The sequence below is a fragment of the Bos grunniens genome, chromosome 5, assembly GCF_055505025.1.
Source record: "Bos grunniens cultivar Pamir isolate PY7600 chromosome 5, Bosgru_T2T1.0, whole genome shotgun sequence".
Classification (NCBI taxonomy): domain Eukaryota; kingdom Metazoa; phylum Chordata; class Mammalia; order Artiodactyla; family Bovidae; genus Bos; species Bos grunniens.
Genome location: NC_141169.1, coordinates 37,316,153 through 37,334,931, shown reverse-complemented (window position 1 = coordinate 37,334,931; position 18,779 = coordinate 37,316,153). Strand labels below are relative to the sequence as shown.

General features: G+C 40.4%; 1 protein-coding gene across 14 annotated transcripts in view; it reads left to right on the top strand.

Annotated features, from left to right (window-relative positions):
• TMEM117 (transmembrane protein 117) overlaps positions 1-18,779 on the top strand; it is a 675,006-nt gene that overhangs the window by 12,330 nt on the left and 643,897 nt on the right. For 7 of the 14 annotated variants that reach the window (XM_086399828.1, XM_086399825.1, XM_086399819.1 and 4 more), the window contains exons 1-2: positions 3,388-3,665; positions 13,283-13,587. In XM_086399828.1, coding sequence (XP_086255954.1) covers positions 13,311-13,587 — 277 coding nt within the window. In that variant the 5' untranslated portion in view covers positions 3,388-3,665; positions 13,283-13,310. Of the gene's footprint in view, positions 1-3,387; positions 3,666-13,282; positions 13,588-18,779 lie in introns of those variants that run through there. The other 7 variants (XM_086399818.1, XM_086399822.1, XM_086399820.1 and 4 more) reach the window with 1 other exon arrangement.

Here is an 18,779-nt window from a genome sequence, read left to right as displayed (position 1 = left end):
CTTTCAAGTAATCTGAAGAGAAGTTGCTCAATGATTTTCACCTCATTCTCCTTTGAAATACAACGAGTTGTACACACTATCTTTCAGGGATAGGAAAGGTGCCTTTTGTTTTCATTTGGCTTGTTTTTTTGGGGTGGGGTAGTTAATAAGCCACAGGCCTCAGTATTATGCTGCACAGTTCTTGAAGTTTTAAGATTTTCCAGTTTTAATTGATTGAAGACTTCTTGCTCTAAATGAAGATGTAAGGAAAACATAACACATGGTGAAGATAAGGAGAAAAGGGAACTCTATTACACCGTGGGTGGGAATGTAAATCAGTGCAGCTACTATAGTAAACAGTTCCTCAAAAAAAAAAAAAAAAAAAACCTAAAAAGAAAATTAGCATATGATCCATTAATCCCACTCCTGGGTATGTATCTGAAGAAAGCAAAAACATGGATTCAAAAGTTACATATACCCCAGTGTTCATGTGCATGCTTAGTCGCTCAGTCATGTCAGACTCTTTACAATCCCATGGACTGCAGCCTGCCAGGCTCCTCTGTCCTTGGGGATTCTCCAGGCAAGAATCCTGGAGCGAGTTGCCATGCCCTCCTCCAGGGGATCTTCCCAACCCAGGGATCGAACCGAGGTCTCCCACACTGCAGGCAGATCCTTTACAATCTGAGCCACCAGGGAAACCCAATGTTCATAGCAGCATTATTTACAATAGCCTAGATATATATGGAAGCAACCTAAGTGTCCATCAACAGATAAAGAAGATGTGGTATATATTTACAACAGTAAACTACTCAGCTATTAAAAAAAAAAAAACACATTTCTGCCATTTGCAATAGCGTGGGTGGACCTAGAAGGGTATTATGCTTAGTGAAATAAGTCAAACAAAAACAAATATTGTATGCTGTCACCCCTACATGGAGTGGAATCTAAAAAATAAAGCAAACGGATGAATGTAACAATGCCTCAAAGATATAGAGAAAAAACTAGTGATTACCAGTGGGGAGAGGGGTGGAGGGAAGGGCAACATTGGGTAGGAAATTAAGAGGTATAAACTAGTATGTTCATACCTTATAAAATAAATAAGCTAAAATATATATTGTATAGCACAGGGAAATATAGCCCTTAGTTTATAACAACTTTAAATAGAGTATAATCTATAAAAATATTGAATCACTATGCTGCACATCTGAAACTAATATAATATTATAAATCAACTGTAGTTAAAATATAGGACTTTCCTGCTGGTACAGTGGCATATATATATATATGTATATATAGCATATGGTGTGTGTGCTCAGTTGTTCAGTCATGTCTGACTCTTTGCAGCCCCATGTACTGTAACCAACCAACCTCCTCTGTCCATGGAATTTCCCAGGTTGAAAATATTGGAGTGGGTTGTCATTTCCTACTTCAGGGGATCTTCCTTCCCCAGGGATTGAACCCGTATTTCTTGTGTCTCCTGCATTGGCAGGAGGATTCTTTACCTCTTTGCCACCTGGGAAGCACCAGATACAGCATATGGAGCTCATGTTAATTAGTTACATGGTTTAACAAGTTTTTTTTTTTTTTTTTTAAATATAAAAGGATGGTAGACTCGAATGGTTAAACTGTGGAATTAATCTGCTATTTATTGAGCCATTACCATAACTCGGTATGTTCAGTATTGAGGATGCAATGGTAAGATTTAGTCTCTGCCCTCAAAAGCATTTATAGCTTAATGGGGGAGGAAAAGACATAAAAAAGTACAGCACATGTAAAAATGTCACAGTAAAATGTACAAAGTGCAAGCATAGGAAACAGCTATTCCTGGGGAAACTTGTGAAAGCTTCACTATGCTGAGAGTTCAATAAGATGATCACAAACTGACTACAATGGGGATTTATGTGTTCATTCTTAGAAGCAGAACACATGTCAAACAGTGAGAAGTATGGTAGTGGACGCCCAGTGAACCCTGTATACGCTAGCTACACTGCAGGACTTGGGAATGGCTCTCTCTATCCCATTTCAAAATCTGCTGACATCTCAGCTCTCCCTCTTGCTGCCCAATCAATTCCTGAATCATGCTGATAGTCCAGGAGAGAGGCTACTCTCCTCCCAAGTTTGCTACTGGAAGTAGCTATGCTGCTGCTGCTGCTAAGTTGCTTCAGTTGTGTCTGACCCTGTGCGACCGGATAGACGGCAGCCCACCAGGTTCTGTTGTCCCTGGGATTCTCCAGGGAAGAACACTGGAGTGGGTTGCCATTTCCTTCTCCAATGCATGAAAGTGAAAAGTGAAAGTGAAGTCGCTCAGTCGTGTGGGACCCTTAGCGACCCCATGGACTGTAGCCTACCAGGCTCCTCCTTCCATGGGATTTTCCAGGCAAGAGTACTGGAGTGGGTCCCCGTTGCCTTCTCTGGGAAGTAGCTATAAATTGTCCCATTTTCCATTTGACTAGACAAACTAGTGATCACTTCCATTAGCATAGAATATCAGTATCCCTGACAGCATCTTTTAATACATTATAAGCAACCTGTAAACTGAGGTAGCAATTGTTATTGGGTAGGGAGAGAAACAAAGGCCACACGTACATACAGTAGGAAAGAAGAAAGGAACCGGTCAAATGTGGTAAGGGGGTCTTCCTCCTGCATGCTGCAAGTGAATCATTTAAGCACCACAGAATGTTAGTTTTCTGAGCTTCAGGCTGAAAAAACGTTAAAAATTGTGCTTGTGTGTGCTTCTGTATACATGTGTGTGTAAATGTGCCTATGCATTTATATGTGTATATATATGAATATATATGTATGCATGTGTACATTTATCTGTTCATTTCTATGTTTGTATGAATGTATGCGTGCTTATAAACATGTGTATGCATGTGTGAATATATTAGCCTTTGTGTGTGTGTGTGTGTGTGTGTGTGTGTGTAAGAGAGAGAGAGCAAGAGAGAGAAACCAGACAAGCTGGAAAGTAAGTTTGAGACTTTGTCACATCCTTGTGGTCTCTGTCTCTCCCCATCCCCACTCCTCCACACCAATAGACAAAAGCAGAAAGGATGCCCTGTGACCTGACTGCTTTAGAAAGTTTGCAGCTCTTAAGAGGACGTTCCACCTGGGAACCTCATTGGTTCTCCACAGGATGGTGGGTTTTATAAGAAATCTCCGACTCCCCCGGGAAGGGACTGCTGCTGACAGGTTAGGCTGGAGCGCGGCTGCCCCCGGCCGCCACCCGCACTGCTCTGGGTACCAAAGTCGGCCCCCGCTCGCCGCCGCGCTCTCTGTAGAGGAGGGCCGGGCCGGGCAGCTCGGCCCAGGCGCTCGGCCCGCGGCGCGGGCGCCAGGGGAGGGAACGGGAGGGGGAGGGCGGGGGCAGGGGCGGCGGGAGGCCGTGCCTCCAGCTGCGGAGGCTGCCGCACAGCTGGAGCCGGCGCGGTCATCGGCGCGGCGCCGTCGCCCTCGCGCTCCGGCTCTGGCTGCCCGGCCCGCGGCCGGCGGACTTTGCGGAGGGCGCCTGGCGTAGGCGGCGGCGGGTGTGGGCCGAGCCAGTATTTATAGCTCGGTGACAGCAGCCGCGGCAGCGACGCCGCTGGCCCGTCTCGCCGCGCTTCCCAGAGAGGCCGCGAGCGCGGCAGAGGGCTTCGCTCCACCGGGTCTCCCGAGTGCGGACGCCCAGAGTCCGCGCGGCCCCCTCGGTGAGTACGCGGCCCGGGCGCCCGGCGCGCCTACCCCGCCTGTCGGTCCCGCCGCTGCGAAGCCCTCCCGGCCCGGCCGCCCGCAGCCGCGCCGCCTCCTCGTCCCTGCGCGCGACTGCGGCCCCGGCCGCGGCCCCCGGCCGGCTGCCCCGCGCCTCCTCTCCTTCCTTCCCGGGGCTGGCGCGCCGAGGGGTCGGTGAAGTAGCCGGGAGGGGAGCGCGCACCTGCCTCCTGAGAAAGGGCGGAGGAGGCTCGGGGGAGGGCTGGGGAGGGGGTACTCTCAAACTCCCGGGCTCCGGGGGGTGAGGGACGTCACCAGGATGGACGGCGAACTTTCCTCGCTTCAGTGATTCCTGGGATGCGAACAGAGTGAAAGCTCCAGTATTGTGCGTTAATTAAATTAACAGGTTGTAGTTCAGGACTGTTCTCCTTAAAAACAAAACCCCCCAGACCGCACAAAACTTGAGCACCTTTGAGTGTTTACCACCTTCATCATGATTAATAAAGCTATTTATCTATTCCTACTTCTGAAAATGCCGGAGGCCCACAAGTGTGTTTGACCCATGTGGGTCCACATTGGCTCCCTTATTCGTTCTACCCGCTGTGGAACAATAACCGAGTGTGTGTGTATGAGAGAGATGCTAGTAAACATCACATGCTTGTTTTAGTATTTATGTGTAGATAGAAGTCTCATGATCAACAAAGTGTTTTTTGAGTTAAAGTACATTGAATAAATGTGTTTTCCCTCTAGTTATAAATGATACATTGTTTGAAATCCAGAGAAGAACTTCTAGGAAGATTTCAGAATTTTGTTTCGTCTTCAGAATAAAGTTCTTCCAGTTTATTGAGTATAAAGCGTAGTGGAGTCCCTGTAAGAGCTATTTCTGTTGTAAAACACTGAATTTTTATCATGTTTATACTCTCTAACTCTATTCTTCCTTCCCCAATCTTCGTACTTTAAAGGTTATTATGAATTTTGACATTTTGACTCAGATACTTATTCTCACTCCACTCCACCTTCATCTGAGCCTTATATTCAGAAACCAGTACTTGTTTATTGTATTTAATTTGCTTCTTCATATTGTCGGTCAGTTAAAAAGCAATTTCAGATATGAGTAAATTTTATTTTATTCATTAACTCTTACTTTTTTTGGCGTTGTGTCTGGAATATGATCATGACAATTCTTTATCAACACGTCACTGAAGAGAAAGTCTAAATATTTTAAAAGAATTAATTGTTGATGATTTTTCAACTTAGGACATGAAGAGGCCGTTTTGATGGGAAAGTTGGCTAATGTCATGTTTAGAGGGAACCTCAGACCTGCTCTGCTTTCAGGTTTTCTATTTTAAAAACTTGCATTGGTTCAGTGCTTTGTTATCCCAAAGACTGGAGGGTAATAACAAGGAAAAAAAGTAATTTAAATATTGGAACAATGTGAAGAGAAAGTCTAGGAAGTGATTTATGGATGTGATCCTCTAAATTAGCTAGGGTACCACAAGTACAGACCCGATATCTGTGCAAAGCCACTTATAGTGGTTTCATTGATTGACTTAAAAGGTTGCTTTTTATTTAAAAGGCTGTGTGGTCTCTTGTATTGGACTAAAAAATGAGAAGTTCCAACTTTACTTCTGTTATTATTGCTCTTTGTATTTTTAAAACCTGTATTAAACACTTGCATTATGTAAAATACTATGTCATTTCCTCATGCTTGCCTTTTCATCCAACAATTTAAATAGTAAACTAAGACCTATTTTTACCTCAGGACTGGTCCAGGCAAATATATATATATTTGGTTTTCTCACCTTCTGCCATTTTTCTTTTTACAGACTTGGATATCCCATTATCAAGAGTCTGCTCTGTCTGGTATAGAATCTTCAGTGCTTTTTTTTCCCCCTCACACAAGTCTGGTCTGTTACTCAACTGTCATCCACACATTTACTTTTTCACTTATTCATCCATCAGCAAAGATTTTTTGAGTGCCCTATAGGTATAAGTCACCACCTAGTTCTTACCCTTGCTTCCTTCCCATTGGAACTTTTTAGGTTATCCTTTTCAGTGTAGGAAATACATAATAATTAAGAGTATTGACTTTGGGGTCATAAAGAGGTGGTTCTGCTTGCTTCCCCCAGTTGGTAGCTGTATGACCTTGGGCAGATAACCTTTTAAAAACTCTGTTTCTTCACTGGTAAATCCAAAGGTTAGGTCTAAGGGCTGATTGAGATAATGCATGAAAAGTACTTGCCAAGAGCCCCAAATATAAAAAGCACTCTAAAATGTTAGTTATTATGTTGCCTATATCTGTTCCAGAGGTATTCATCTCAGGAAATGCATTCCCATCTCAGGAAATGGCAAATCCATTCTGGGGTTTGTCAGGTCATGTCCACATCCGGTCCATCAGTGCATCTTGTCATCTCTTCTTTTTTAAATGTATCCAGAATCTGGTACATTTCCAAGTATCAGGTCAGATTGCGTCACTCTTCTGTCCCCCATTTGCACAGAGCGAAGCCCATGTGGTAGGATGGCCTCGAGGCCTGATCATGATACTGTCTCCCAGATCTCTAGTCCCTTTGTACTCCCCTGCACGCACATGCTGTCCGTCACACTAGCCTCCTGGCTTTTCCTTAAATGCACTAATCATGTGCAGCTCAGGCCTTTCCCTTTGTCTGGATCATTCTTTCCTCAGATGTCTGCTTGCTTTACTTCCTTCTTTCACGTCTGCAACTGTCACCTTATAGTGAGACCGTCTTAACGTCCCTGACACCCATGTTAACTTTTCATTTTCTCCATCAACTTATAACTTTCTAAAATACTGTCTGTTTCATTTTTCTCTGTTTAATGTCTTTTCCTCTCAATCTAGATCCTAAGGTTCAAGGCAACAGGGGTGTTGTTTGTTAGTAACCTTCACATGTAGGCCAGTGCTTGGCACAAATATGCAACAGTGAATATGTGAATAGTGAATAGTGAACAAGTGAATGATGAAGTTATGGAATTAGTATGGAATTAGCAAATCTGGACTTCACCACTTTCTATATATTATTTTGGACAAGTAGCTTGAGCTTTCTGAGCCTCATTTTCAATATTTGTAAAATAGGATGATATTCATCCTTGTGTTGTTATAGTAAAATCCCGAGACACTGAGAATAGCATATAAAAACCACTTAGTAAATGTAATATAGAGTTGATGTTATTTCCATGCTCATGTTTAATGGGAATGACCAGGAGTCACTTGCATTTTAATAGTGGTCCTCAGATAAGGCAATGTCTGAAACTGACCAGGCACTTACAAATGAAATATCCTTTAGTCTCCACTACTACCCTGTGAGGAAAGTATTTTCATTAGGATTCTCCTGGTGAAGAAGTGGAATCTCAGAGTGGTTAAGGATTTGCTAGTGGGTAGCACGGAGAAGGCAATGGCACCCCACTCCAGTACTCTTGCCTGGAAAATCCCATGGACGGAGGAGCCTGGTAAGCTGCAGTCCATGGGGTTGCTAAGAGTCGGACACGACTGAGCGACTTCACTTTCACTTTTCCCTTTCATGCATTGGAGAAGGAAATGTCAACCCACTCCAGTGTTCTTGCCTGGAGAATCCCAGGGACGGGGGAGCCTGGTGGGCTGCCGTCTATGGGGTCGCACAGAGTCGGACACGACTGAAGCAACTTAGCAGCAGCAGCAGCAGTGAGTAGCAGGTCAGGTTGCCTGGAGAATCCCAGGGACGGGGGAGCCTGGTGGGCTGCCGTCTGTGGGGTCGCACAGAGTCGGACACCACTGAAGTGACTTAGCAGCAGCAGCAGCAGGTCAGGTAGAAATGGACCATATTTCTCCCATCACCATTTATTTTGCCTTCCTAATGCTTTTGATTGTTTGTGTAAAGTCTTTCTAATGATGTGACTTCACCTGATAAAAACATTAAGAGGTAAAATGTGATATAAACATAGGCTGTTGTTGTTTATCTTTTAAGGAAATAGTATTAAATAATTTAAAGCTCTGTCTGCCCTTTTGATAGGCAATTTTTGAAGTGATTATTTCTCAGGGAGTAAATGAAACGATTATATCAATAAACAGTGTTCTGTCAACTGCAAAGAGCTTTACATACATTAATATAATACTATAGCTAGGTAACTGAAGTAAATAACCTTTAACTTTGTCTTGTACTAAAACAGCCAAGAAGTATCCCACACACAGCTGTCTGAAGCACAAAGTGCATACCACAAAAAACAAAGTACAAGAAATCTTTTTAACAATTATTTTTCAAGAAATTAGATTCAAGGTGCTGAAATAAAGTTCACACTTTTGGCAGGGTACAGGCACAGTCATCTTTAATAAGCCCTTTGACAAGAGTTAAGAAGAGTTCCAGGTGAATTTTGAGACATAAATACCAAGGAGCTTCAAAACATTTGGAGAAATTCTTTTTTTTAATCCTAGCACAGTGCTGCTCAGTGCAAATGATGTTCATATTACCTGGTTAGGTATCACTAGATGCTAAGACCTGCATTAGCAGAGCTGGACCTTGGGGGCACTTCGCTAGTAATAATGTCTTTTGTATAGCATAATTTTTTAGTTCATCAAGGACTTTGCCATATGAACTTGTACTTTTTTTTTTTTAAATGAAAGTGATACACTCCATCTTGCTCATACTTGTCATTATGCATAAAGCATAACCTGAGCCAGGGTTCCTGCTGAGGGAAACATGAAATTTGTACTCTTGAAGTCCTTGAGATTTTCACTTATTTGGAAAAACCCCAGTAAGTAAGGAAGGCAGGGTGCTTTGGTCCAATCAAGTAAATGATTAAAACAATTAGCAGGGCTTTGATGTTCCCCTGGTCCAGTACTTGCTTATCTTTAATGTAAACTGTTGGAGTTGCCTCCCAGCTAGCGTTGCCATTTTCATCATGCCTCTTAGCAGTTTGTCTTTTTCCAAGTAGGCAGAGAAATCTTTCAAAACCCTGCTGCAAGCAACTGTACTGCTCTTCTGCTTTGAAAACTTTGATTCTATAGTCTCCAATCAGTAAAATAAAGAACATTACTTTTGTGTAATCTTCCTTAAAATAGCCCCAGATTATCCTTAACTATCCGAGGGTACCCCCAAGTGCTCTGTGTTCCAGCCACACAGAACTACTGATACGTCTCTATGTCTGTCCCAGACGTCCTTTCCTGAGCTTCTCCTCCCAACTCACATGTAATTACCTACTTTCCATTTTTCCATTCTTAGCTGTGAGTACCAGGTGAAATGGGGCTTCCCTGGTGGCTCAGATGGTAAAGAATCTGCCTGCAGTGCAGGTGACCCAGGTTCAATTCCTGGGTTGAGAAGATCCCCTGGAGAAGGAAATGGCTACCCACTCCAGGATTCCTGCCTGGAGAATTCCATAGACAGAGGAGCCTAGAGGGTTACAGTTCATGGGATCCAAAGAGTCGTACACAGCTGAGCAACTAACACTTTTGCTTTACTTCACCAGGTAAAATACTGGCTTGTAGTAAAACGCATTACATTTCTGATATCTACGCTAAATACCAGTCCCTCTAGTGTATAAACCATGACTGAAGGCCTGTGGATTATCAGGCAAAGTATAAAGTTTCAGCCTGTCACTGCTGTTGGTGAAAGCAGCGGCTTCCAAGATACTGATGGTGGCATCTAGCTCATGATTTTATTATTATGAGAGGAAATTGAATAGTGTGAATTAGTCCAGTTCTTAGAGGTGCAGTGTTCTGTATAAGTAGAGTTGGAAAATCAGAATGAATGTCAGTGATGCATTGCAAAAGGACAATCAGATCAACTCAACTACTTATACTGATGCTCAAAGGAGAAGGAAAAAAATTAGAGCAGTCCTGGTCAGTCACATGATCCCAGTTCTTTCCAATCATGGTATCAAGTCAGTTTGAATAGTAATAGTAGATTCATTTATCTTAGAAGTAGTATGAATCTTTTATGTCAATTGGCTTTATTATTAGGAACTTTCTAAACAACATGAAAAAAGGCAAGATTTTGGAATCTATGGCTTTGTGTGGTGAAGATGTAGTATAGAATGTTGAAGGCACTTGGCTTGAATTTGAATCCTGGTTCTGGCGTAGGCTTGTTCTGTTCTTTGATTCAATCTACTAAACTCAGTTTAAACATTGCTTCCGATAGAGTATCTCTTCATTAGGTTGCTATGAAATTTGAATGAGATGTTTATAAAGCCCTTTAGCATAGTGTCTGCAAAGTGGTAGGTCTTTAATAAATGTTAGCCTTAGTAATAATGAGAACAGTGCAGAACCTGGTGCTGAAATGGGATGGTAGCTGTAGGGATGGGGTTGAGGGTGTATCAGTGCTTGTTACTGGCCCATCATCCTTGAAGTCTTTGGATTCAGCTGCTCTTCCCTTTCCTTAGTGGAAGGAATGGCAGGTTGCTCTGCCTTCTTCTCATCTCATTTATACAAAGGGGCTTCTCGTTTGTAGTTCCACTCAGTTTATCCAGTTTTTTGGTTGCCTACTATGAGGCCAGCACTGTGCTATGCCCTGAAAGTAAACAGCCCTTTCCCTGGGGACTTTGTGATCTAGAGAGGGAGACAAATACATAAACAGATAATTTTACTATGATCTGCTAAGTGCTAAGATAAAAGCACTTTTACTTAAGATAAAAGCTCAATATGGAAGCAGAATTGAATTTTAAAAAGTTAAAATGTTTTTAGACTGCGTATACCCTGTAGCATAGTCAGTTTGAACAGCCTCAATCCTGGGTTAACAGTACAGTCACCGAACGTTTGTACTGATCATCAGAATGCTTTATGGGAAGTACAGAGGGGAAAGCAGTTTTGGTGGTCTGGACAACAGGCTGGTATCACTAGGCAAACTTTTGTCAGCCTCCTCACGTAGGGAGTCAGGAAGCAGAGATGAGCGCTGTTGTTCAGGTTATGTAAGTTTTGAAATTTGGGGCCCACTAGGAGACATTGATTCCACTTTGGAGTATGAGATAAGAATATGTAAACATGTTTACCATAAAAGAATAAGACCAGATTATCCTATTCACTCGGCTAGTGTCTAAGTCACTGAATCTGTTAGAGGAAATGAAGACTAAGCTGTAAACATGATTGGAAATATTTTTTGAAACATTTCCAGATTTGTTGGGGTGTATTAGAGAGATCAAGGGCCAGGAATGGCTTTTGATTCAAGTCCTGGCTCTTCTGCTCATGGATCTGTTAATTAAATAGGCAGCACCTGCTCTGTTCCGTTGTTTTCTGTTATTATTATTATAATATGAATCTATTAGTGGCCACACTGGATCTTTGTTGCTGTGCACAGCCTTTCTCCAGTTGTGGTAAGCGGGCTGCTCTTCATTGCAGAGTGCAGGCTTCTAGTTGCGGTGGCTTCTCTTGTTGCAGAGCGCAGGCTCTAGGCACACAGGCTTCAGTAGTTGTGGCTCATGGGCTTAACTGTGGAATCTTCCCAAACGAGGATCTAACCCACGTCCCCTGCGTTGGCTGGTGGACTCCCAACCACTGGAGCACCAGGGAAGTCCCTTCTTTGTTTTCTTATCACTCATAAGGGAGTGGTAGTAGCATGCATAGCATGGCTGTGGGAGTTGGGACCTGTACTAAGGCAGGGTTGTTGTTCAGTACTACAGTTCTCTCTTGAAACAATATAAATATTGGAGAGGAACAGCTACCTCCAAATTTTTTTGAATGTTATAACTCAGTTTGGACATGTGGAAATTACAGAGCCCACAAAGCAAGATTCTGAAGTTAAAAATAACAACAATAAAATAAATATATGCCTACTTTCCACAAAACACTTATTTAAAAATGAGTCAGAGTTATATGTATTTAGTTGTCTACATGCGGCTGCCTTGCTTGTGTGTGGGTGGTGAAGGGAGTTGATGGGGGAACCACACCAGAATTCCTCACTGGTAGAAGTTTCAGAGAAACTAACTTCTTAGCTGACAGCCCTGTACAGTTCTGATGGGCATATAGCAACTATTTCTGCTTCAGGACTCATTGGCCTTGAGGTGTTTCTGTGTATTCTCTTCTAAAAGTGGTCTTTGGACACTTCCAAAGATTTTGCATGAAATTGAGTTGACAGCTGGCCCCTTCTGGCATTCTTGCGTATTGAATACTGTGAAAATGCATGATGTTTGTCTTTGTTCTTAACTACTTTTATCTACATTCTTTGGTGTGAGAACAATGTAGGTCTATAACTGGGTGATGAATCTCATGTGAAAAAAAAAAAAATGCCATCCCTTAGTGATCTGAACTCCAGCCCCTAAGAACAGATATTTCAGAGTATTTATGAAGAAGGAAATTGGTTAAAAGTTTTATGAATAGAAGGCACAATGACTGTCTGTGTTGCTAAATTTTACTGCCAGTCTTTTTGTGTGTTTCCATAACTTTTCTAAATAATTAAGCCAAGTCTTCATTAGCTTAGTTTGTGGTCTTAATTGATATTCATCCGCCCAGAATGTTGGACTGGAACTTGGGAGGCAGCCTTGGAGCCTATTCTCAGATTTTCCGTTAACTTCAAGTTAATTCAGGCTTGTGACTTGATCTTTGTATCTTTAGCTACGTGTAAAATGAGAATTTTATTATTATCCTAAATTTAATCAGCTTTATTGCTGAATAAGAAAAGAGTTACAGCTTAGTGTGAGCACCATATGGGCTCACCAAGACTGAACCCCAGAATTAGATAAATTAGTCACCCATACCCAGCCCTGGAGGACCTAGAAAGGCTTTTGTTCCTATGGGCAGACTGGCCCCCAAAGAGGAAAAACAGAGGAGCTGAGCAAGATTTAGGGGTGGGGCCTGAGTATCAGCATTTTAAGAAAGCTTCTGTACTTGAAGTACACATCTGTGTTAGGGCCTTGCTCTTTAGGCATGTTACATATTTTGCAGTGCCTCTAGGCCCTTGCATGCACCTAGGTTAAGCATATGTGCATTCTTCGCTGGGAAAAAAATTCTATAGATCCTCCAAACTCCAATTTGAGTTTGTCTTCCTCTGCGAAATCTTTGCCTTCCTTCTCAGTTCACACAAGCAGAGTTCCCCAAGTTCTCCTGCCTGCAACTACTCTGCCATAGACTTAGCTATTTCATGAAACTTATTCTGTGCTGAAATTATTTGACAAAGAAGACTGAACATTTTTATAAAAGTCTGTACATGTGCACACATTTTTCAATGTTAAAAAAAAAAAGAAGATCTGAAAGTATAGGCACAAAATTATTAAGGGATCTTAACTCCAAGGAGAAGGATTTGGGTAGAAGAGGATATTTATTTTTCGTTAGTTGGTGATCAGTTTACCTCTGTGTTTCTTTAATTTTTAAATGATCTGTTTTATGATTAAAACATAAAAATGATTATCTAAAATAGGAAGAGTCATCATTCCAATTTCAGACCACAGTCTGCCCTCTCATATCCCTTTCTCTCTCCCTACTCTTTTACTTCCCTAAGTCCTCATTTGATCAGAAGTACGATGAGGTAACAGGGAAGGGACAGTACTTACTGTTCTCAGTCTCAGACTTGTCTTGGTACCATAACTAGGAATTGATCTTTTCCAAATCCCTCTTTGCTGAGTTGTTGTGAATCTGAACGGGTAACAGAAAGAGAGGGACTACTTGTTTTTTGCTCTAACGCCGTGTATCTTTTCTCTGCAGGTGAACCGTGGAAGTGGAGTTTTGAAGGATGGGTAAAGACTTCCGTTATTATTTCCAGCACCCCTGGTCTCGCATGATCGTGGCTTACTTGGTGATCTTCTTTAACTTCTTAATATTTGCGGAGGACCCAGTTTCTCACAGCCAAACAGAAGCCAATGTTATTGTTGTTGGAAACTGTTTTTCGTTTGTAACAAATAAATATCCTCGAGGAGTTGGCTGGAGGCTTCTGAAGGTGCTTCTATGGCTACTTGCCATTCTCATAGGACTAATAGCTGGCAAATTTCTATTCCATCGGCGTTTGTTTGGTAAGTACCCATGAAATGTAATGTAGGTAATTATTAAATTCTATTCTCCAAGATAGAGCGTTGTTATTTCTAAATGCCGGTTTAGAATGCATTTCATTTGCCTTCCAGCGTTAATTTGCTGTGTGCTCTGGTAGCTCTGGTTCTTCAGATATTCCCTGTACTTGTCTATGGTGTACTTGTCTATTGCCTGAGGAATATTAGCATGAGATAAAATTAGTTCTAAACTTAATTTTTTAAAAAAAGTTGTTACATCTAAAATGAATGTGTGAAATCTTACTTCAGGAAGATGTGTAAATAGCTCTTTTCCCAGAAGTAGTACCTAAGTGTAATGTCATAAAGGGTTTGTAAATCATAAACAGAATGATTCCGTATCATTAAAGTAGGCTAACCATTGCCCATATATTTACACCTATTGTTCATTCAGGGAATTAGAATGGGAACTCTAACTTGTTACTTTCATTTCTTTCCTTTTTGTTTTTGTAATTTTGAACATTGGTTCTAGATGTTTATTTTGAGCATCCTGGTCAACCAGAGACCACTATTATAGTAAGGAATCTCTTGGTAGTAAGCAACAGAATAAGAGACTAAATTAGTTTATGTTTAAAAATAACTTACTATATGGATTTTGGGATATTTCACAGAGACCAGGGATAGAATTTGTTTTGATAATTGGGATAAATGGAAACGAGGCTTGAATTCTATCTGGATGATGAGACAAAGGATGTTCTTTGTCTCAACTTCTCTATCATATCTGCTTTCTTTTCTTTTCACCCTTAAGGTCAGTTTATATCCACTTAGAATGTCTTGACTCTTGTCCCCGAGTTTAAACTCTTAGGTTTAAACAAAGTTGACTCAGTTTGGATGTGGTTCCTACCTCTGGTCCAAACTATTTTGGCCAGGAGGTGGGTACTATTTATTCAACAAATTCATTGGTTACTTATTATGCCAGGCACTATTCTAGACTCTGAATCGAAAACGCAGGGTATCTACCCTCATAAACACATTCTACAGAAGGGAGAAATGTTCTAATCAAATAAATGTATAAAATGCAAAGAGGTGGTAAGTGCTGTGGGGGGAAATAAAGTTTTAAATGCTCCTGGGTCAATTAGGAAGACAATTTAGCAATGAAACTTTGAATTTAGCAATTATAAGATCATAGGTAACAGTGTGGTTATTTTCAGTCTAGAAGTTTGGTTAGAAACAGATGGCAGTGGTTTAGGAAATAAACAAAAATATATGTACCTATATACACATAATGTTACATGTATATTCTTCTCAATCTCTACTCCTCAAACTGTAGCCATCTGTTTCTATTACATAAACATAGAAAATGTATATCTTTTATATTTATTATAAAATATGTGGTTTCAAGAAATTTGATGAGGAAATGGGAAGTAGCTAAAACTGGAAAAGGGGCCAAGGGGAGATTTTGTTTTTATTTCAGGTGATGGTGGTTTTGAGAGGTGAGATTAATTGACCTGCTTGTCGTTGTGGGGGAAGAAGTTAGATTGAAGCACAGGTAAAGATATAGAAGGAAGACAGTATCTCTGAAGGTTTCTTTGGTTTGTGACTTAGGACCCAGGCACAAATAGTGGTCTTAGGACAGTAAGAGAGACTTAGTTCCTCAGAGATAATCATGAGTGAGATCAAGGTTGATACTCTAGTAGGTATATTTGAGGCAGAGGAGTGGGGAGGGGAGTGTCCTCCCACCTCGAGATTTCTGTTTCACTATGAGGAAGGAAGAGCTTACGATAAAGATAGAGGGATTGATGAACAAGGGCTTAAGAAAGTGGTCAGCATTTTTTTTTTTTTAAGAAATCTTATTTATTTATTTGGCTGCATTAGGTCTTAGTGCGTGGGCTTCTCTCTAGTTGTCCCTCATGGGCTGGCTTTGTTACCCAGAGGCATGTGGGATCTTGGTTGCCTTACCAGGGATCAAACCCATGTCCCATGCATGGGAAGGTGGATTCTTATCCCAGAAAGTGGTCAACGTTTGAAAGAGTTACAGTAGGGAATGTGGATGTGAACTGACTAGGACAGGGTTTACTGATGATTGCCAAGGGCTGTGGTGGTTAGTCACTATAAATTTCAATGACAGCAATCTGAATAGTGGCGCAGCTTTCTCTGTGAGAGTTCTGTTACCTGGCACAGAATTTGAGTGATTCATCTGGTTGGGGAATGCTCAGGCTTGCTGTATTAGAAACAAAGGATGGAAAACAAATGGAAAGTTCTAGGGAAAGAGTTGTTGATATGATTAGCAGAGGGTTCTGGCTGGACGTGGAAAGGAGGTGGGGAAGACAATGGTTTGGGAGGAGTGGACAGGGGCCTGAAGATGTGGACAAAACCTAACTGATGAACAACTCCTGTTCAGAGAAGGGGAAGGACTGATGGATGTGGTTAGATGGCATGTTGTAGCAGAAATACAGCCATTCGTTAGTGGTGATTCTCAACTAGGGTATGTTCTGAAGATAGTGGATCCTAAAGTTAAATGGAGAGATGGGTCATTGATACGAAGGATAACTAGGAATTGGATATGAGCTGGGCCATCCACTGAACATTGAACAGGTGTGGTGCTATGATACTAATCACATGGATATAAGAGGTCAAGAGGAAGGGTAAGCAGGAGATGATCAGTTTTTAAAGATGGGTGAAGGGTGCTAGACAAGCAGAACAATAGATGTCAGTTATAAGCAATGGCTGGATGTATCTGTAACCCATTCCATAAATTTGCTCAATATAGAAAACTAATGCAAATTCAGACTAGAACATCCAGTTTTTCCAGAATATCCAATAACCAGATTATCTGCCTATGTATAAAAGACTGAATGAAAATCATAAGGTGAAAAAAAAAAGAAAATTTAGGTGAAGGTAATGGTTTTAATAATACAGGCAGATAATTTGGCTTTGTAATTATTACATTTTGTTAAGTTACTCTTTTGTGGTCTTATCTCTTATACTAAAATTACATTTAGTCATGGCTTTTTAATTTGCTTACTGATATCATTCACCCCTGAAAAAAAATCACTCTAGATTTCATGTAGTTTATTGACTACAAGTTATTTTAAAATAATGCAAAAGTATGTCCTCTTTTTTTTTTTCTTACAATAGATAAGATTTTATAGAATAGTCAGCTTTATCACTTTTATTTGGTAAGTTACTTTTTTCTTTTCTCCCCTTATTAAAAGTCTATGAAATTATGTGGGGTATTAGAAAAGGGATAATAATCTTCAGCAACTGTTGGTGATTACTAGATAAGATAACTGGACTCCTGATTTAATTTTTTATTGAACTCCAAACTAGTCTCCTCCTTTCTTTCTCCATGGCTGTTGTTTCTTCTTTCACTCACAAATTCTTATTGGTCATTTTCTCCTAATAGTTCTCTCCTCCTCCAACTCATTCTGGATTTTGCTACTAGAATATATATATACATATATATATATTTTTTTAACATGGGTAAATGGCTCCTATCAGCTACAGGAAAAAATCAAAACTTCAAAGCACATTATTGTCTGCTCCTGCCTGACTTTTAACCTGGTCTCTTTCCACATGCTATGGAATTGTTTGCTAGTTCTCAAACCTGCTGTCTTCTCAATTCTCTGTCCCTTTGCATGCGTGCTCCCTGTGCTCATCATGCTTGTCCCCTTCTTGTTAATTTGGCCAATTTCTCTTTTTCCTTCATATCCAAGTTCAAGTATTATGTTCTCTGTGATACTTTCTCTGACTCCCTCCTATCAGATGAAGTTGTTTTCTCTCAGCTCCCACTGTGTCCATTTGCACCAAAGCACATACAGGAGGAAACTCTGGAACTGATAGCCATGCAGCCTTGTGGAAAAGAATCCACATTTTAATGCAGGCACCTGCATTGGTTTGGAATGTGATGAATGTTTTCATCGTTGTTCCCTTTTGTACATAATTCATTTTTTTAAAAGGCCATATTTAAACCTTTAGCAGTTTGTAGATGCAAGCTTGTGGTAGGTGGTGGTAATGGTGATGATGATTTATGTATCTTAAGAGCTATGGGATTGTTCACTACAAGCACAGACACTTTTGTTATAGAAATTGGGATGGTTTACAAAATAATCAAAATTATTGCTTGACCAAGTAAACAGATTCCTTTTTTGTAATTCTTTAATGAAATAAAAATATTAAATAGAATGTCACTCCCCCTTTCATTTCACTAATTTGTTGACTTTTCCCTCATTTATTTTATTATGAAAAGTCTTCTCTTAGTATATTTTAGAAGGTCAACACAATATTGGCATTTTAAAGTGTGTGTGAGGAAGAGTGAATGATTGTATGAGCACACAATTGAATACAGTTCATTGGATATAAATCTTATTTTTATGAGACATGAAAACTATAAGCAATTTAGTTCATAACATGAAACCCTGTCATGATTTATAGTTTGTAGTGGGATTTGTCCTAAATTAAAATACCGACTCTTGCAAATTGGAAACTGCTTTTTATCAGAGACAGAAATGATTACATGCATTTAAAACTATCCCCCTCTCACCTGTGCTGTATGACTGGAATAAAATGAGGGAGTTGGTTTTCCTACATATTAGCACTAAACTTGTAAGATTTCAGACTGGTCACAAATCCCAAATTTCCCAAATGTAGAATATAATTTAAGAGCACATGTGAAATCAGAATTAATACATTTCAGTTAAATTTCTTTAGTTTTAACACTGAATCTTGTTGAGGTATTATATTAGGATTTACAAAAATTGGATTTCATTGGACTATCAGTTTGTACTTTTCCAGTGCCTCTGTTTTCCATTTTTTTGGATGATTCCATTGTTTAAAAAATTAAGCATGAATTTAAATAATGCCTTTTATAGAATTGTTTATTTGAGATATCCATCAATAGAGAAACCTGAAATTATTATGCCAGTAAGGCTTATTATGCTGCAAACTCTGGGAGATGTGAAGGACAGGGAAGCATGGTGTGCTGCAGTCCATGGAGTTGCAAAGAGTTGGACACGACTGAGCAAGTGAACAGCAACAACAAAACATATGAAAAGGGGAACTTGATTTTTTGAGCTTATCCAAGAAATCATTTTTATTCCAAAAAAGGAATTGAAATGATTTACAAAGCATTTGTGTTTAGCACATATGTTTCTAGAGTAGAAAATGATTCCATAGAATCAAATATGTTTTGATTTCATGAGTTTTGCTCCCTTGTAGGTTTT